Below are 21,700 nucleotides of genomic sequence, written 5' to 3' on the forward strand. Positions count from 1 at the left end.
GCAAGGATTATTATTAATGTGCTGATGGTGGAAACTAGTTTGATATTTATCTTTTCCTGGAATGTGATTTCTCAAAGCTCAGTTATTGGCTCTGGAGGGGCTTCAACGCAGATTCACCAGAATGATACCAGGGCTAAAAGGGTTAAATTATGAGGACAGGTTACATGAACTTGGTCTCTATCCCCTTGAGATTAGAAGATCGAGGGCTGATCTGATTGAGGTTTTTGAAATAATAAAGGGATTTGATAGGGAAGATACAGAGAAACTATTTCCTCTGATGGGGAATCCAGAACAAAGGGGCATCATTTTAAAATTAGAGTTAGGCCATTAAGGAGTGAAATCAGGAGGCAGTTTTTCACCCAAAGGATAGTGGAAATCTGGAACTCTCTACCCCAAAAGACTGTGAATGCTGGATCCATAAACATCTTCAAGATCAAGGTGGATAGATGTTTGTTAGGTCAGCGTATTAATATAGAGCAAGGGAGGGTAATTGGAGTTGAGGTACCCATCAGCCATGAGCTTATAGAATGGAGGAACAAGTTCAAGGGGCTGAATGGCCTCCTCCTGTTTCTGTGTTCTATGTTTCTAATGTGGTTTCTGAGTACGACTACACCAGCTTCTTCTGCTCTCTGACTTGTAGGCTAATGAGCAAAGTAAGATAAATCCTGGCTTGAAAAGTCCATTTGACCCATGGAGACCACTCTAGCAACAGGCCATGTGCAATTACACTCTTGTGGAGTGTTTCAAACTCATGTCATCTCCTGTGGGAGGTGAACAACCACAGGTAAAGCTTTCAGTAAGATAAAGCTCCGTGAATCCTCTCCCTGAGTCCCGAAGGTAATCAAGCCCAACTTCAGGATATAAATCTAACATCACAATCTGTATTGTTCAACCCTGACTGGTTGCACTTCACCACAGATGACATTTCCATGGTCCCAGCAGGACAGGGAGCAAACTTCCATATAGTACTTGTATCTCAGCTTATCTTTAACTGAAACATACCTTTCAAACGTTCTCATATTCATTAGGCTATTCCTCAAAGGCTATTCTGAGTTATAATCAACTCAAAATTCAATGCTTTGATGGGAATCTGTTCATATATCTACAGCTATAGTAACTGCAGTAACTTCTTGCTTCAGTCTTGGTAATTGTGTGTTTGTTCTCTTCTGTATTTTCCTGACTATCCTAGGGCAGTGGGGGGGGGGGGGGGGGGGGGAGATGGGGGAAGGAGGTAAATGAGCTCTCCTTGGAGTTATGCTCCAAGGTGACAGAATGTCGGAATTGAGTTAACCCTCTGTGGCAGTATTAGTTCACTGATCCCTGAGACAGGTTGGTCTGCATTGGAGGAGCAAGGGGGGGAATGATTCTTCACACTCGGCTCCCATTAACTCCATAAATTGAAGCTCTAAAGGCCAGCTGGCAGTTTGCCAGATAGTTATCTGAATGGCAAACTGTGATTTTTATCTTGTCAAATCCCAATATACTCTGGGGTCCCCAAGACTTGACTCTTGATAATCTGCATCTAACAATTTCTGTGAATTGCTTTGAGATGTCTCGAAGACGTGATAAGGCGCTACATCAAATGCAAAGATTATTATTATTAATAATACTTTTCAGTGTTTAGGTATGCAGAGGAGAGAGTATGCATTTCATTTCAGACATACGTAAATGTCTATGTGTAGGTGACAGCGTTATGTGGAATTCTCATTCTGTTTTGAATGCTCTTAACCACTTTGATGGGCTTTCACATGTGTTAGATACCTGGCTGACCAACTACAATTCATGTATTCGCAATTCAGTTCGTGTTGAATAATGTGTTTGCCAATAAAAAAATAAACAAAGTAACTCCATCAAAAAACATTGGATTTTTGTGTATTCATGTTCCCCGAAGAATGAAATGAAGAAGATAATATTCCAGTCAAAAAGGGAGCATTAATATATTTGAAATGCTAATAGCTTCGCTTCCTACAATATTTTTATTTTGTTATCTGAAAAAAGGATTTGTGTGATCCCTAAAAATGGTTATTTCATTTCTGCTGAGATAATGGTACAATATGCAGAAGGTAAGATGCATTGTGCTTAAAATAGTAAATCATGCAAATTTTTACTGGATGTGATATGACCATGAAATCTTGGATAATTCACATCTTGAAATGAATCTAGTGGCAGCCATGGTATAATTTCAAACATAATGATTGTAATAATAATAATTCAGTACTTGTTTGAACTTTATCGTTCATAACACTGAATGAATTTTCTCTCAGGATTATAGTTTAAAAATTATTCAAAATACAAATGGTCTTTAAAAAATATGTTCTTGGATATTAACGTTCCCCATCAACATTTTCAGATTTGTTAGGAGAGGGAGATTTTCAGATAACTTAAATAATTTAGTATTAAAAACATGTTGAATAATTGAGAAGTAAATTTCAGAATGTTAATTTTATTTTGCTGTGTTTATGAGGCAAGTGTTATGTCCTGGGAAGGGGACTGGTAAAAACAAACACGTGCTTGTTTGATGTGTTTGTCACAAAGATTGTTTAACAGTCGGACACGCAATAGACTCTCTTTAACAACTCTAAAACCATCCTTTAACATCTCCCAAGCATTCTGATGGGCCACAATGCACTTAGCTAGAATATTTATCTTGTAGCTGGTGTGAATCCCAATCCTGACACCAGCTCTTCCAAATAATGCTGAATCTAATGGAGATGGATTAAAGCTAACCTACTCCTGACAGTTTATTGGGGTCAGTGCACATTTCTGCATTTCAGTTTGTTTTGGGATGTGCTGGTGGGACGAGAGGGTGTTTAGTCCTGTATTCCTAATGATATTTCAAGGACAAACAGTCCTTGTTTGTATATGTGGGTATCATCACTGGTCATGGGGTGGTTAGAATGAATTCATTTCCCCAATGTGAGAGTATAACTTTGTTTCCTTGCACATTAAGGACATTGGGTGAACTGGTCACTATGCACTCAATATTTTACGTTGTGAATATCTGAACCTAACGTCAAAAACAACTTAGGGGAAAGATCCTTCTCATTGAGAACTTGAAGCAAACCCAACAGAAATCCAATGATTCTGGTCACCTTGCTATAGAGATGGTGAATGCTAAACTTGGCACACATACTATAATCTTGAGAATTGTGCTTCACCCTTACACTATGTTAAATTGAACCTAACTAATACTGTATCACTGCAGCTGGCTTACGAAATGTTGAGTTGAGCCCAATTAGTCCTGTGCATTGATAACCCTGAACTGAGTTTATTGCTGTGTTTGTGACTACTATGTTGACAATTTTTTTTGCATGAGTAAACATGGTTGAATGAATTAACTGTTAGCACATTGAACTGTCTTACTCATTCATTTACACTCCCTCTGAGGTGTAATAATAATAATAATCCTTGCATTTAATATAGCACCTTATCACATTGGTGAGATGTCTCAAAGCGCTTCACAGGATATACTGTAAAGTGAATTGACTGTGTATTTTGTGGTGTAAACCTGGCACACACATACTGTAATCTTGAGAATTGGACTTTATTGTTACGCTATGTTAAGATGAGCCTTTTGGTGTCTCTAGGTCCAATTGCAGAGCATGCATGGCTGACGGGGATGTTTCACATTGAACTTTAAACACATTTGCCAGAGTCTCTAAGGAAATAGGAGCAAATGGTCACTTAAACCACGGCTCATTGATCTCTGCCTGTGAGTGGAATGTGTCATCAGGATTTGGATAGTTTTTGCTACGGGATCTCGTTGATCCAGGTTAAAGAGAACATAACCAGTGTCTTAACTTTTATAAAAGTTTATTGGCTTGATTCACACCTCGCAAGTTAGCATAAGCTTCTGTTTGTCATGTTATTGTGCTGAAAAATAATAAAACCTGCTACTTTTGATTACTAGGAAATTGCAGATAGTTACAGTAATAATGCAAACAATGCTTCACAGCAAATACTAAGTGACTGATTATAGTAATGGATGCATCGCTGCGTCCCCTGTGGGGAAAATGGCAGAGGGAAGCAATGATAATGATGCTTTGTTGCCGGTTCAGTGAGGTTTAAAGTTACAGCATCAGGCAGACAGTGTGTGTGTGCTTTGCCTGACAGGGGAAGGAAACAGTAAAGTCTGTGCTGGAGGAAAAGATCACACATTCATTGTGTCTGGCCACAGCCACAGTTTCAAAGTCACAAGAAATCAGAAACCTCAGTGAAATGATACCTGTTTTTGTAAAAGATGGCGTGGCTGTGTCTCAATAATAATAATACCAACAATCCTTGCATTTGATATAGAGCCTTATCACGTCGTCGAGACATCTGTAAAGTGGATTGACTGTGTATTTTGTGGGTGAAATTTGTGATGCAATGAGTGTGTTCGTGCCAGAGGCAGAACCTGGCTGCTGTCTCTCAGGCTGGCAGCTGTGGGCAGTGGATCATAGGCAGGTAACACATTATACAGAGCACATCACAGGGCTCTCAGCCACGCAGCTCATCCATCAACCTACAAGTAAGATTGATATGAGTTTCACGGTGAGAGACAAGCAGCGGCTGGAGTCATTGCCACATTGGCTGGAAGGAGAGAGAGAGAGTTATGTCTGTTTATTGGTTAATTACAGTGCAGGAGAGTGGCTGCTCAGAGAGAAAGGATTGAGCGCACACACACACACATACACACACACACAAATACATATACACACACATACAAATCCATATACACACACACACATATACACACACAGATACACATACAAATACATCTACACATACACATATACACATACACACACACATGGTTTATTTAGCGCTTTTGTTTCCTGGAAGTTAGTGTTGTTACCCGAATGAGGTTCCGTGCTGTATTGTGTTCTCCAGGAAAACACAACGAGTGTCCTTTGGACTTGTTATGGTGCAGAGGGAAGGCTGTTCTGTCTGTGCTGCCCTGGTCAGTCCAGCAAGGTGCTCCTGTGTTGGGACACACACGCAGTTTGCACTTCTGAGATGTGTAGTCTTACTGTTCCTGCAATGTCAGTCACCAGCCAGCTTCACACTGTTTGTTTGCAGGAAGCCTTGTGTTTGGGCTGGGGATGCCGGTGAGGGTTAGGGAAGTGGGGGCGTGTGGGGGGGTTAGGTCATGTTTAGGAAATGACTGAAGGATGCTGAACGCTGCAATAAGGGAATTTCACACTCTCTGTCATCTGGAATTCTCATCTTGGTTTGGATACTCTGAAGCACGATGATGGGTTTCTGCGCGTGTCAAGACACCCCCCCCCCCCCCCCCCACCGGCTGACCGTTTGCCTTTCTCGGTGTATTTTTTTTTGGTCAGCCGGGTGTCTGACACACGTGGAAACCCTCTCTCCGTGGAGGGTCTCATCCTGCTTACCTAATTCCAGAAAGTATTAAGCACAGGTTGGCCAGAGCCAAGGCTTGGGGGACCCCAGAGCGTGCACTGTCTCTCCGTGTACGTTGTCACATTGCAAAAAAATACTAATAATAATTCGGTCGCTCAATCCACGACCGTTTGTGGGACACTGCTGTGCGGCATTGGCTGCGGCGTTTCGCCCACGAAATAGGCAGTCAATTCGCTCTACGGTATATTATTCTGTGGCGCGCCTTCGAGACGTCTCGAAGCCGTGATGAGGCGCTGTATCAAATGCAAGGATTATTATAATTCTTCTTATTATGACATATAATAATACCTGACGAGGGTAGCACTCTCTGCCACGAGAGGGAGTGCTGTCCTCTCTCAGGGCTCCCAGCTCCATTCAGTCTGTGTAACTTGCAGACAGACACGCCTTTCCTTACACTTGCTGCACAGTACATCCACCAGGAGACACATGCAAAAGGCTTTGCACGTTGCATTTCCCACAGACCAGAGGAGAGAACAGTCCACACTACCCTGTGAATACCTGGGTGGTGTTGTTGTTGTTGTTGTTGTAGCTGGCTCAGGCTTCAGATGGTAAAAGAGACTGACTGGGTGTCTTGGCTGGTCAGGGCAAGGGCAAGGGCTAGTGGATGGATCAGTCACTGGAGTAATTCTTTTTCCTTCTCTTTGCTTTCTTTCAGCTCTGACTCTGTCCTCACTCAAACCCCACTTACCTGGAAAAGAACCTGACCTGAATGAAATTTGCTCCAGTCAGCACAGAAGTGAGTCGAGACAATTAGCTGAAAGACATGGATTTCGTTATGAAACAAGCTTTGGGAGGTGAGTTACAGTAACAGCTCATCTCTCTTCTTTTTTTTAACCTTGGGAACAGTCTGTGCTGTTGGAAAAGATGGTTTAGGACATGTTCACACCTGTGTGAGTGGCTGGCTTTGTGATAAATCATTGCCCAGTGTTTCCTTTGGCTCCTGATTCGTGATGTATGTGTGTGTGTGTTTTTTTTAAATGAAATATATATCTGTATTTGCACAAAGAAATAGCCAAAGGGGCAAAGTGTGGGAGTGACTCAGGGTGAAAGGTGATTAAAAGCGTTGCTTCAAGGAGAGAGAGAGAGGAAAAAAAACAGTGAGAAGGTTAAATGATGCTTAAAAAAATGTCAAGTAGCTGTATTAGTCCCTGTGAAGTGGAGCTGGGCTGGTGGCAATGATAGGGTTAGGAATCTCTGGTCATGAGATAAGGAGGGGAATGGTCAGTGGGTGTAATATGGGGGGATTGGGAGTGAAGGGTTAAGGACATGATGTAAAAGGAGCAGTGCCCCTTCTTTCATCATTCAACAAAGATTGAAATTGCACCTGGTTAAACCCTGAGGTGCAAAGGGATTTTCAAGGTCTCTGTTTGTAATTAATAAACACACACAGGAGGAGGATGAGATGCTTTTTTTTTCACTTGGAGAAACGCTGGTTCAATGTTGGGTAAAAAGGGACTGTTCACCCCCACTCTGATTGAGATTCTCAGTGTTATTTCCCCACCTGGTGATGGGGGAAATGGGCTCAGCTCAGAGCAGGTGGTTGGAGAGGATGGTTGGAGTGCTTTGGGCAGAGTTCCAGGCTATCAACGTGGAGAGGAATACTGTTCTGGGTTTAGATTGCCTTGGATAGGTTCTTGCACACTTGGTAATGCCCAGCACAACTCAACACAAGGATGCCTCCACTTCCCAAATCTTCATTAAAATGCCATTGAGAGCCAGAAGCTGCCTGTTTTAATGACTGGTTAAATGGTCAATGGTTCTAGGTTAGGACATCAGGAACCCAATATAACTCTCTCTCTCTCTCTCTCTCTGACTGTTCAAGGCATATGCTGTGTTGGTTGATTCCAATTATTCTGTGTTTATCTTTCCCATCCAAAACAGAACACGTTTCAGTTAACAATGTCTTGCTCATTTGAAGTTATTTTTATGATGATTTTTTTAAAAATCACTGCTAGAAACAGTAACAAACGCCAGATAAGTGTGTGTGTGTGTGTGTCAGACAGTATGTGTGTGTCAGACAGTAAGTGTGTGTGTATGTGACATTAAGTGTGTGTGTCTGTGCGTGTCAGACAATGTGTGTCTGTGTGTCAGACAATAAATGTGTGTGTGTCAGACAGTAAGTAGTGTCTGTCAGTCAGACAGTAAGTGTGTGTTTGTGTGTGTGTTTCAGACACTGTGTGACTACTCCGCAGTTCAAAGCGGTGTAATTTACCATTCAAGCCCCTGTTCTCCCCAATCCTGTCGCAGAAAGCGTGGAGGAAATGAAAGGAAGGGATGAGAGAGTTAAAGGTCTTATTAATCGGAATAAAATATTAGTTTTTGCTATCGAACAATCAGTCAGTTAACCCATCGGTTCTGAACCGTTTTCACCATTGTACACTTTCTTTCCAAAACAAGAGATCTCAGGCACAGCCAAGGTCATAGCTAATCCTTTACTGTATCACTAATAACAATAATAATAATCATAATAATCCTTGCATTTGATAGAGCACCTTATCACACACAGTTGAGACATCCCGAAGTGCTTCACAGAATATACTGTAAAGTGTAGTGACTGTGTATTTGGTGGGCGATTGTGTCACGGAAGTCTTGCTTTACTTCCAGCTGTGGTGTGTCCTCCCATCCATTCATTCCATGAACCTTAACATTACCCAGCGCTGGATTTTAATGGAATCATTGAGTGTTAACCTCTGCAGACTCAACCTGGGCATTTTATTTTGTGTTTTGTTTGTGGATCTGGCATTAGTGTCGTTTGTGTCGGGACACTTTTTGTCCTTTGGGGTAACTGTCGGAATCTAACCAGCTGAAACTGCACAACTTGCCATAGAGCGCACTATCTGGCAAGCTTCCTCTTGCTTGTCTAGCTAGAAGCACCCTCGCCGTTAGGGTTTTGGCTTGCAGGGTTAACAGGAGCTAAGTAGGGAGAATCTTGGCTCTTAGCTTATCTCAGTGCTGTACAGTCTTATTTAACTCCTCGTGATCCCTGCTGCTCACCATCTGAGTTCCCAAATATAATCGTACAAGGTGGAATCCAATCAGTCATCGCAAGAAACCTCTGGCAGCCTTTCGGCACCAGTGCTGTTGTTTGCGAAGATATATGAAGTTGAAGAAATATTCAAAACAGGTTATTAATTTGATGTTATCTATAATTAACCTAGCACGAGTGCAGCTTTTACACTCAAGCTACAATTGTAGTGTGCATTGTGTACGTTCATAGTACATGCGATGTTGTACTCTGTATGTGAAGGTTTTCAAAGTGCGTAGACTGCAGTACATTACATTAATACATTACATTAATAACAGTCCTCGCATTGGATGAAGTGCAGTACATTTCATTGTAGAGTTTAATAATGAATGAATTACTAGATAGGAATAGGCCAAATTATAAAATAAAATAATGCAAAGAAATATGTCTAATCCAGAATTTCCATTACAGTACTTTTTTTTTAATATTATTAGCCATAATGTTAATTATTACTGCAAATGATAACAAGTTAGATTTTTTGTTTCAAAATCCACGAAAGGAATTTTTACCAGTGTTTTTGATATGTACTTGTACTCTGTGTCGTGCAAGTTTCCATTTATAACAGAGACTTAATGTTTTGATTGCAGCTTTGGAAATGTAGTTATGCAGGACCGACAATGCTCATTTTTGTTCGGTCAGGGTGTCGAGGGATATGGGGCAAAGGCAGGTAATTGGAGTTGGGGAACAAATCAGCCGTCATCTAATGGAATGGTGGAACAGGCTGGAGGGGCTGAATGGGCTACTTATGTTTCTATGACGGGGGTGTGCGGGGTGGGGATAGGGGGAATCGCTTCACACAAAGTGGCTGTTTTACTGGAAGGATTTTAAGATTCTTTCTGCATCGATGGCTAGAGGGCAGTGTAGTCTGCTCAGATTCCTCGTATTAGCCCCGTTTTTCCAGCATCGTCAACCGGTTTTATGTAAATTCCTTGCCAGTCTCAGAAGTTGCACCCAGCAGCTGCGTTAGACGTGCTCCGGTAAGAGATCAACATGATCAGGGAGCTCCTAACACCCCTGTAAAACAGCCTCACATCTCAGTGCTTGCTCCGCCTTCTGTATAGACTGTATGAACACACGCACATAAGCAATTGTAAAACCAAACTTGATGGGCACACTGATGCAGTCAGAAATGCACAGTTGTACAGCGAAAGTTAATCCATGTAAGATTCAGACGTACTGCAAACATGGCGTTTTCGTTTTTGGGTCTTTACATTATTTGGGTGAATAGCATTGCTTTATTTAACTTTTTTTGGATTTTTTTGAGTTTTTAGCAATAATTTTCACTATAAAAATGGCTGATGGGGGAGGTGGTCTTGCGCAATGAGCGGGCACATATAAGGGCTTCCTGTGTGAATTGTATTCCCCCCACCACTGCAGTCCAATTGTTTGTTGTTGTGATGTTGTTCATAATATCTTGTTTGATTAGAAATTTCAGTGAAATATTCATACGTATCGAGTTGCAGTGGATCTCTGCAGGTGGACCTGAGTAGGAAAATTGACTTTGAATCCTTGTGTAAATAGGCCAGGAAGGCTATTTGCAATCATTTCTAAATGTTAATGTACAATTCAGAATTGAAAAACACATTAAAAAGCTCCATGTGGAGAGCACTTTAGGGGATAATAATCCTACAGCATCCGGTAAACAAGGCTTGTCTTATCAAACGCACAGCAGGAGCAGCTGATCAACGGGGACTGAGCTGTTGTTTGCTCTGGCTTTTCTGCTACCTGCACAGATAGCAAGGTTCACTACCTGTCAAGTAGTCACTGTAGAGGTTTAAATTTTTTTGCACAATGAACCCAGTCCAGTGTAGCTTTGTTTCATTCATAGCGTCGTGTGATCATCTGCCAGCTGTGAGGAGAGGCCTCTGGCTTGCTTTTCTGATGATGATGATGATGATGATAATAATAATCCCCGCATTTGATACAGTGATTTATCACGCCTTCGAGACGTCTCAAAGCGCTTCACAGAGTATACTGTAAAGTGAATTGACTGTATATTTTGTGGGTGAAACGCGGCAGCCAATTGCGCACAGCAGCGTCCCCACAAACCGTTGTGATTGAGTCACCAAGTTACAATTATTTTTAAGGGATTATTACCACCAGGAAAGCGATTTGCCAATCGACTAACAACAACAACTTGGATTTATACAGCGCCCTCCACGCCGGACGGCGTCTCAGAGCGCTTTACAGTAACAGATCCCGGGACTGAGCCAAGGGGGGGTGGGAGAAGGTGATCAAAGGTGTGGTCAAAAAGAAAGGTCTTCAGCAGAGATCTGAAAATAGGAAGAGAGGGGGCGAGGCGAAGGGAGTGAGGAAGGCAGTTCCAAAGCCTCGGGCCATAGTGGCTGAAGGCACAGCCGCCGAGTATGGAGCGGAGGACTCAGGGGACGAGGAGGAAACCAGACCCGGAGGAATGAAGGAAACTGACACTGTTTTGAGGAGAGAGGAGGCCAGAGAGGTCGGGGGGTGCAGAGGAGTGGCGGGATTTGAATGAGGATCTTGAAGTCAATCCTCTCTGGGATAGGCAGCCAGTGCAGTCTGGCAAGGACTGGGGTGATCGGGGAGCGGAGTTTGGTCGGATGAGAATGCAGGCGGCAGAGTTTTGAATGATTTTGATTTTATGGATGGTAGTGAATGGAGACCGACGAGGAGGGCGTTAGAATAGTCCAGCCGAGAGGTAGCAAAGGCATGGACTAGGATTTCAGCGGCTTTCGGAGGGAGGTATTGGCGGAGACGGGCGATACGTCGGAGGTGGAAGAAAGCGGTGTTGGTGAGGGACCGGATGTGGGGGAGGAAGGATAATTGGGGGTCGAACCTGACGCCTACGTTCCTACATACTGCTAGGTAAACAGAGGCATGTGGAGTAAGCAAACTAGCTTAAGGTTTTGCCCTGCACGGGAATCAAACCCAGGTCCACTCGCTTGCGAGGCGAGTGTTCTAACCACTGAGCTACAGGACTCCAGTGGTGCAGTGTAGCAAATATAACTGAGTGACACAAAACATTATGGTTGCATTCCTTCTTTTGTTCATCAAAGCTATCCATTTCATAAAGTTGTTCCTTGTCAAAGAGACGAGAGAAGAATCTGAAAAATATTTTTTTATGTATTCATTGCATACACTGATTGTACCATTTCCAACACTTTAAACGAGCTACACCTTTGTGCAATGAATTGCTGTTAGTGATGTACAAGCGGTGTGGAAATGAGCTGGGATTGTTCTGTACCTTTTTGCTCGACTGTCTTAAACCCCAATATATTTCTGTCTGTATAAACCCTCAGATATTTCTGTAAATGCCTCGTTTTCTGCAGTATTGTTCAGCAGCTCTATCTGACTAACAGATATAGTGTGGGCTGAGGCTAAAGGTAACAGAACAAATCGAGTTAATTAGCTGTTGATTATGAGTGTAACCAAATGAATATGAAACATGTAGGATTGCAAACTACAACCTGCCTGCGAAACAATCGGTTGATTTATTTGTGCTGAATGGTTCTCGGCAGGGTGCTCTAATTAACACTACATTAAAAAGTATTTTGCATATAATAAAATCAACATATTGAAATCATTTGAATGCTAGTTAAAGCATTAGTTGAATTAACTGTATGGGGCCAGTCCTTCACTGGGCAAAGCAAACTGCACAGATCCAATGACAATTTGCCCTTGTTTTGCACTTGATTGCATGTACAGTATCCAGCCTTATTTTGACCCAGCAAAATGATCAATCCATGGAAACTTATTGAACACTATGTGTTTTTGAATTTGCCTAAACATGTATGTGTATCACAGAGGCCTTTGACCCTTTGGGAGAAGGTGGATGTGGAGCTGGATCAGGGATTTCATAACGCTGTCACATCTGGATACAATACTGTAGATTGTTCTTCAGATTGTTAGATTGGAGTCCTATAGAGTATTGGTTGCATTCGTCTCACAAGCGAGAGGACCCTGGTTCGATTCCAGGGCAGGGCAAACCTTAGGCAGGTTTCCTTACTCCACAGGCCTCTGTTTACCTAGCAGTGGGTAGGAACCCGGATGTTAGTGAATTCTTTTATGGGGGTAATAATCCTTGTAGAAATAAAATTAAAATTTGGACGCTCAATCCACAACTGTTTGTGTGACACTGCTGTGTGCAATTGGCTGCTGTGTTTTGCCCAGAAACTAAACAGTCAATTCACTTGATAGCGTATTCTGTGAAGGGTTTTGAGAGGCCTTGAAAATGTGAAAAGGCGCCCACAAATATACCGTCCATTCACTTTACAGTATATTCTGTGAAGCGCTTTGAGACATCTAGAAGACGTGAAAAGCATTATATCAAATGCAAGGATTATTATTATTATATATCAAATGCAAGGATTATTATCATTATTCTTTGGATAGAGACTTCAGGTCACAGTAGTATCAAATATATTGTGTAGAATACATAGACCCCCAAATACAGTGTATACTTTACAATATGTTTTGTGACGTGCTTGGAGATGTCCTCCTGACGCGAAAGGTGCCATATCAAATGAAAAGATTATTATTTATTAAGTACATCAACATGTGGTTGAAATACCAAAGTTCATCCACGCTTCACTTGGTAATTGTCCTGAAAAAGCCTCCTCATTACTAATCACACCACTGAACTAATTGGAGCCCAATGATGAACTACATCAAAAGGATTCTTTCATCATTGAATCTGAGTAACAAGGGAATATTGAATTTTAATTTTAACACATTACCAATTAATTGCTAAGGACTCTTCTGGGCATTCACTTTCGTCATGTGACAGAGCCATATCTTGTAACCCGTTTACAGGTTGCATTAATACAAATTAATTATATAATCCCTCAAAAGCAAACGTTTTTAATGAATAATTTGCTCACTTAATCCACGACTGTTTGTGGGACGCTGCTGTGCGCAATTGGCTCCCACGTTTCGCCCACAAAATACACAGTCAATTCACTTTACATTATATTCTGTGAGGGATAATTTTTTCTGAGGGGACAATGATTTATACTTTACTGATTGTGAAACACTGAGGGCATCTTTTTATCACAATTGTGCCTTTAGTAAACAAAATCTACACACATCTAATGTTATGATATATATATATTAGGAATCTCATAAAATATGAATGCAAATGGGTTTCAGAATTGCGCAGCATGAAAAGAATTTCATTAGTAATATGTTCTTGTACGTTTGATTTTGCAACCTGGGTTTGAGTTAGAAGAAAAATATTTGCCAACGTTAACAAGTGGCATAAAAATAATGATGTCAGTGTGACACAAAATCACACAACTGATGGGATCGCATTTGTCATCAGCTTTTCCAATTTGCACCTATGGAGAGTGCTTTAACCAGTGAGTTGTACATGTTGAGCTCCCTCAATATAACCATGACATTGTTCATCAGCTTAGATCATAAGAACACTCCCCCATTGCACTGGTGAGCCAATTTCATTATCTCCACTCCATGCTGCCTGTATGTTGGAGCAAAGCCCCTGAATCAAGTAAGTTTCCATGTTATTCATAGTTGGGGTCTAATATTCACTAACAGCTCAAGTTATTGAAGCTGATTTTATTCCCTGAAATGTTCCCAGTCATTTTGAGGGAAGGCCCATGTCAAATTGGGCTTGAACAAATTGGGCCAGAAGGTCCTGCTTTGAAGTGTTCTGTTGTACTGTGGCACACAGGTTTCTAGACTGATTTCCTAGTCCATGGTACGTAGCATTTTTGTGATGTCTTGTTGAACTCGTGGCAAAGCTTCGAGCTGTAAATGAGGGATGGTTTTGTCAACAGAGGCAAAATGTTAGGCACGTTTCCTTACTCCACATGCCTCTGTTTATCTAGCAGTAAGTCGGAACTCGGTTGTTAGTCGATTGGCGGATTACTTTCTGGAGATAATAAATCTTCTCCCCCACCCATAAAATGATTTGGTCACTCAATCCACGACTGTTTGTGGGGCATTGCTGTGCGCAATTGGCTGTCACATTTCTCCCACAAAACACGCAGTCCATTTTACAATATATTCTGCGAAGTGCTTTGAAATTTATCAACAACGTGATAAGGCACTGTACCTCAAATACAAGGATATCAAATGCAAGGATGTACTTTAATAACGCGAAGCAGAGCTGCTCACAAGCTGCTGGGGGGCTATAAGCCTATAAGCGAGAGGATGGGTCCTTCTCTAACTACCTGTGAATTAGAGGTGGGACTTTTGTTGGTTTGTGTTCTGTCTCCCTGTGGCATCACTCTCTGGGTTCTGTCTTCTTCATTAAGAGATGTTTTATGCAATGAATTTCGGAAGACATTTCATACAGCACCTCACGTGAAATGCATGGATTAATTTTTTTTAAATAAATTGGAATGAAGGTGGAAGCAGTAAAAATAGGTAAATTATAAGAAGTAATCACAAATGCACTGATTACTGGGAAACGTTTCAGTAGGCACCAAGGACTAGACTTTTGAACGTCTTTAGAAACAATGCATTTTGGATAGTGACACGGTCTTGGACTCTCACTCAGCTCTGCTCTGGTATATCTTTCACCCTCAAAATATACAGTCATTACAATTACAATAACAAGCCATGCAAAAGGAGAATGTTTGTGGGAACAAACCCAGCTAGCACACAGTTACCAATGCTAATACTGTGCAAGGTTGGGTCAACTTACATTTCGCCCACAAAATACACGGTCAATTCACTTTACAGCATATTCTGTGAAGCGCTTTGAGACGTCTCGAACACGTGATAAGGCGCTGCATCGAATGCAAGGATTATTATTATTATTACCATCATTATCTGGAGGCTTTGGTTTCCAAGTGAGGAAGCGCAAAGTGCAAATTGTTTCGGCGCACAAAGGGTTAATGTGCTTACTTCACACTTCTGTTGTCACAGCTTCCAGTTCCACAGTTGTAATGAGTTTTGTCAGCTCCTGACTGTGCCATCCAGTGGGACAATTCCCTGTAGTGGCGAGGGAAAACTGACAGAGTGAGTTCTGCCCTCTAGCCAACCATCGAATGTGTGCAGACATCCAGCGAGCTTGGCATTTGCTGGCAGAGACGTGCGTTTCAAGGAGAGATTGACTGAAAGGGGGAGCTTTGGCAAGAAGAGAAACCAATAACAGACATCCTAGATTCCCCCAAGTGTGCATGTGTTTGCTTTTCACACAGGCAAGTCTGTAACCAGAGGAGACCCACTGCCGTAATGGTTAATACACTGACTTCTCACCTGGATAGTGCAAAGAGTAGCGTCTTGTTTTATTTATATATGTATTAAATATATATATATATTTGCTTGGTCCATCTCCTGTTCCTGAGAGAGTTTTGTTTCTCAGCTGACTGGTTAGATGGGGCAGCATATTACTGCCTTTCTCTGTACCATTGGAGGCAAGGATACAGCCTAGTTTTCTTTCTATTCTGAGGGCACTGTGGCGTGCTGAGTCTCTGCTGTCTTGGCCACAGAGAACCCGTGGCAGTGATCAGCTCCCGCAACAACACAGTCAAAACAAAGGCAAAAATCCCTCAGAAGCTATATTAACATATCTCACCCCGCTTAACACAGTCCGGTTATACATCGTCAGGTACTGTTTGATCAGAACATAACCAGACCAGAGAGAAAAGTATCTGTAAGCCTGGTGAGAGAGCATTTGCTATTAGCGTGAGTCTCCTGATGCCTGTTATAGCTGCAGTGTTAGCCTTTTTCCCTCTCGCTGTCTGAAATACATCTGCATGGTAAACAGTGCACCATGTTTAATCCCATTAAACACAATGAAATTGTTTGGGAAAATATTTTGAAGACATCAGAAAATATAAGACAGACCTGCCCTGTGTAGTTTACTGCGCCATCTCAACGTAATTTATGAACAATGCCTCTTTAGCAATTGACAGTGAACTTGAACACTGATTGCTTCTTCACCCCACAGTGTAAACCTTTACTTTTCGTTCACTTAACAATTAAGGGATTTATCTTGTTCTTAGCAAAAAGTAATGGATTAAACTGTACATCTGGGTCTGGCAAGTAACAATACTAATCCTTGCGTTTGATACAGAGCAGTATCACGTCATTGAGACGTCTCAAAGCGCTTCACAGAATGTCCGGTAAAGTAGAACTGACTGTGTATTTTGTGGGCTAAACGTGGCAGCCAATTGTGCACAGCAGTGTCCCACAAACAGTCATGGATTATTTCATGTTGAGCTTTATAGGGACTGGGAGGAACAATTCTGTTCTATTTAGAGATTATTTCATTAGATGTGTCTGTAAGTAAACAAAGTGGAGGTGGATATCCATTGACCAGATGGTCAGTCTATGTACAGTCTAAACCTCTGAATGGAATCAAATTCTTGTTATAAGTAAATTACATCTGCTTGTGCTATGGTTTATCTCATAAACAGCAGTATAATTAAGCTTTCCAGATCAAACAAGGGAAGTGCAGTCTTAATCCATTAAATCCAGGTCTGGACAACACAGTACAGACAAATAATACAATGAGTGAGTGTTGGGGAACAGCAAATCTTTGAATTTGCCTCAAAATCATTGCTGGGAGTGGAATAATGTACTTTGTATGCTGATTTTTAACAGCAAAATTAGCCTCTCACAATTAACGTTTGAAGTGACTAGCGAGTGGCTGCATTAACATTGTACAGGAGAGAAAGCGCTAAGTCTCCGCTTGATTTTATGAACCGTTTTGTGCTTTTAATGATGAGGCGTCTCTCCACATTACAATTCAGAACACTCCAAAAGTGTTGAGATCTAAAGTTCATTCAATGTTTGAAAAGCTTTCAATAATGTCAATTAAAAAGCAGCAACCATCCGATTTGAGGAGAAGAAATAAAAACATTTTTTGGGGGGGCGCTGTCAGCTGGGGGTCTGACACATGCGGAAACCCATCACTTTACTTAAGAGTCTGCAAACCAAGCTGTGAATTCCATGCATCCCACCTACACATGGATATCCCAGAGATAGATTGTCGGAATGGAATGCGCTCTCTCTCTCCCTGGAGGGACGCCTCCTGTTTACCTTATTCCGGAAAGTATTAGGCGCAGGTTGGCAAGAGCCAAGGATTGGGGACCCCATAGTGTGTGTTGAGGTAACTGCAGGAGTCTAACCAGCTAAAACCACGTAGCTGGCCATTGAGAGCATTGTCTGGCAAGCTTTCCCGCTGTAGTATAGTCACTTGTACAAACTCAGGCTCCAGGTAACGCCTTCCAACAGCTGTCGCCCCAATCCTCAGTGTTTCCTCATCAGCTATTTGCCAAACATCTGCCTTCAGTGAAGTGGGAGGACCTTTACAGGACAGCTTGTGGCATGCCAGCCATCTTGCTGTTCTCAAGGCCCAAGTCCAATGCTGTGTACCAGGCTTACTCAGCACCAGCTGCTTAATCCAGGTCCTCATGTGAAGGGCCATGGCAAATAGACGTGCACTCTGAGAAGTGGACTCTGCCTCCAGGGTGCTTAGCAACAGATCCGTGTAGGCCAGAGCCCTCCCTCCCTCCCTCCCTCCTTGCAAGCACTTCCCTTGTTTTCCACCAATCCATCTCACTGCTTGATCTTGGGCTTTGCACACGGACCGGAGAAAACCTCTCCGCTGGATCCTCAAGACCTCAGATCCTTAGACGGGAACAGTTTGCACACATTAAAATGTATGTCACAAGCTTGACCTACATTGAGACCCTGCGGTGCATAATCATTTCATGATTCTCTTTCCATCTCCATTGATTGAGTTGTCTCAGCTCATCTTACAGAAACCTACGTCCTCCTGTTTATAAGTGCTGTAATATTGTTATAAATGATGACCTTTACAGTCTAACACGCCTGAGGTACCCTTTTGGAATGAGAACTGAAGATTCTGATATTGTTTGTGCACAAGGACTCATCACATGAAGTACGGAGCGAGACAAGAATCGGCCAGCGTGTCTTGCCCTATCAGCTCAGACAAGGCAAGGACATGGTGCTACAGCTAGATTGCTCAATGAGTGAAGAATTGGATGCAATCTGTATAGCCGGGTCACCTTGACACCTTGTAATGCTGCCAGTCTCCATTAGGCAACATATTTCTCTCTCCAGGGAACACAGAGCCGATCATATGGTCCTCAACATCTCACTCAGGAGCTCCGTTCTCTGCGAAGGTTTCAATTTGGAAAGTGACCAACCAAAGCCAACGCCACTGTGTTGGGGTCATTGAGGCAGATTCCGCATTTGCTTTTTAGAGGGGAATCGGATAAGTAGCTGAACAAGGAGAAATATAAAAGGGTGTGAGAGTGTGTGTGTGTGTGTGTGTAGGAGGTGGGGGGGCAGGAGAATCGACTTGGCATTCCCTGTATAAAAAAGTGGCATAATAAGAATTCCCAATGCTGGGATCAGTCACTGCCAGCGATGGCTGCTGGATGGTGTGTCCGTGTGAATGGTGAGGAGGTTCAGACTTGGCTGTATTGCTTGTTCCCTGGTTGAATGACCTGCCCATATTGAGGACTCTATAGGAAGTTAGGACATTGGCTCATCACTACCACTAAGCTGGAGCCCAGGAAAATGTCTCCCAGCCACAGTCTGTGCTTTCAAGAGGAGGAGAGAAAAGGTCAGAGGCAAACTGGATTATGGAAGTTCCTTCACAATGGGCTCTATTCTCAGATGGCTCAATATTTAATAATAATAATAATGATATTAATATTCCTTGCATTTGATGTAGGTTCTTATCACGTTGTTGAGATGTCTCGGAATATACTGTGGATTTTGTGGGCAAAATATTTCCCAGTTTCAAAGGGATTTTTAGCAATTCGTCGCATGAAAGAATATCAGATCAAAATTTCCATAACTTCTATCATCGGCACAATATTTTAATGGCTCTCCAAAGCACAAAGCTCTTGAACATAAATAAACATGTATAGCCCAAACCACCAAGGTAGTTTGGTATTAAATAGGAGCATTGTGCAAAAGTGAGATAGCACCTGAGGAAAGATAAGATAACAATGCCATTTCACAGCCATTTTGAAAGCAAGTGGAAGATTTATATTCCAAAAGGTTTCCAGTGCTCAAATAACAGGGTAAATCTTCATATAAAACATTACAAATGCTGAGGTGGAGATTGATTATTATGTGTTGCTTCCAGCGGAATTGTGGGGAAAAAAAAGGAAATCGAGTTTCAAGTTTTCCTCAGCACTGACATTTTTTTGTATTGAGATTATTTACAGAACAAATGGCAATGGTTTCAATCAGCAACTTGTTTTTTTTTAAAACTTCAAACTCTTAACTGTGGCACATTGGCACACAATAAATATACCACAAAAGTACAACTATCTTTCAGTAATAAAGTCTCAGTAATCCGTATGCAGAACTGGGAGTGATTCCTGGCCCCACTTCTCAGTTTACTTGGTGTGAGTTCACAATTCGGACCGTCTTAAGTGCTCTGATATTCTGAGTCCTGTAGCTCAGTGGTTAGAGCCCTCGCCTCACAAGCGAGAGGACCTGCGTTCGATTCCTGGGCAAGACGAAACCTCAAGCAGGTTTTCTTACTCCACGCTCCTCTATTTACCTAACATTAAGTAGGAACCCGGTTGTCAGTTGATTGACGGATCGCTTTTCCAGGGATAACAATCCCTCCCAAAAAAATGATATGGTCACTCAATCAACGACTGTTTGTGGAACTCTGCTATGCGCTAATTGACTGCCGCGTTTTGCCCACAAAATATACAGTCACTACACTTTACAATGTATTCTGTGAAGATGTGATAAGACGCTGTATCAAATGCAAGGATTTTTTTTAAAAAACAAATAAGAGACTGATTCAAATGTAACCTCCCTTCTTATTGCATTATTAAAATGTAATAAATTCAGGACTGTGATTGAGGTATTTACGGGGGAATGAGTTCAGAATATCAGTGTTCCAATCCCCACAGTTTGAATAATTTATACAGATAAGAAATTTGAACAAAAAAATGACTAAATGCCCTGAACTCCTACACTCGAGTTATAAATAGTTTTTGAGTGGAAAGAGCAGGTACCTGCAAGGTTTTTTAAAATATAAAAATTATATAAAAGCATTCTTGGATAATTCTGAATTTGTTTCTATGTGTTTACCAGAAAGGCAGATTCCCTACTTGTCTCGCATCTTAATGCTCTTTGCTGATCATTTTGAAAGCCGTTCGCGATAGCGTGGCAAGTCATTGATTGAACGGCGAGATGAAAACGATAGTATTTTTGCTAACGCAGCCACGATGCAAACCTATATGAATGTGCAACGCCTTGGCTTGTGAGAAGCAAACAAGCGTGCACTCTGCGTGAAGCACATCAGCCACCGAAGCTTGCTTGCTTTCTTGTTTCCTTCACTGCACTCCATGCTGTTTATCATTTCACCTTCACTCTGTCTACTCCGACCTTGAAGCTGGCCGACAACATGATGGAGATTGCAAAGCAGTCAGGCTCAGTCCCATCCACGCTCTCTAGCTCGCTTCAAACCCCACCACAATTAACCGTTCTTGACATTTCAAAATGCCGTCGACGCCTTTGATTTCACAAGGTAGTAATTACCAACAATTTCTGATTTTTTTTTATTAATGAAAAAGAGCTTATCAGGCAGAACAATCCGAATTTGAACACGCGGGTGTGAGGTAGCGTGACCTTTGGGTAAGGGTTGGTGTGATTTCTCAAGACAATAATTTGAGTGTTGTATGATCATACCTTTCACGTCGACTTTTAATAACGATGAAATTGCTTTTCAAATTGCAATGTCATTTTTTTAAGTAAACGGGCTTCGTGCTTCGTTCACCCCTGTCTAGGTATAATAAGATCCAACGTCAAGGACCATAATCAATTGGAAATGTTAAAACGAATTAACATTGTGAAGCACAACCGATGTGCTTCACAATGGGAAAGGAATCTTCAGTGTTCTGGGTCATGTCTCCCAGTCGAGCACATTGTGGACAAAGTCTTTCTTGAAATATATTCATAGGAATTGGTTTAACACAGTCACAAAGAACCCCATGGTGGACTGAAATGCGTAGAAACGTTTGGAAATAAGAGGCTATTGTTTGCAGTAACTTGGAGGGAAATTAAAGAGTTACGTTGAGAGGAAAAGCAGGTCCTTCAAAATGCGGATTCATAAAAGAAAATTATACTGTTATATTAAAAAANCACTTTAAGAATATACTAAAAAGGAAGAAACTTCTGCACCTACTCAGATTAATTGTTTCGACTCCCAAGTTGACTTTTATCTTGTGCCTGATAATGAAAGGAGAATAAAGTGTTTCAAATAGTGGCCGGTGGGATGTAAACAGCGGCTAGAACAGGAAGAGAAGATTG

At 41.8% G+C, this 21,700-nt stretch overlaps 1 protein-coding gene across 2 annotated transcripts in view; it reads left to right on the forward strand.

Annotated features, from left to right (window-relative positions):
* LOC103186943 (complexin-2) overlaps positions 1 to 21,700 on the forward strand; it is a 47,682-nt gene that overhangs the window by 17,012 nt on the left and 8,970 nt on the right. The window contains exon 2 of one of the 2 annotated variants that reach the window (XM_007906229.2): positions 6,065 to 6,203. In XM_007906229.2, coding sequence (XP_007904420.1) covers positions 6,173 to 6,203 — 31 coding nt within the window. In that variant the 5' untranslated portion in view covers positions 6,065 to 6,172. Of the gene's footprint in view, positions 1 to 5,789; positions 6,204 to 21,700 lie in introns of those variants that run through there. The other variant, XM_042340141.1, reaches the window with a different exon arrangement.

The sequence above is a fragment of the Callorhinchus milii genome, unplaced genomic scaffold, assembly GCF_018977255.1.
Source record: "Callorhinchus milii isolate IMCB2004 unplaced genomic scaffold, IMCB_Cmil_1.0 Scaffold13, whole genome shotgun sequence".
Taxonomy (NCBI): Eukaryota; Metazoa; Chordata; class Chondrichthyes; order Chimaeriformes; family Callorhinchidae; genus Callorhinchus; species Callorhinchus milii.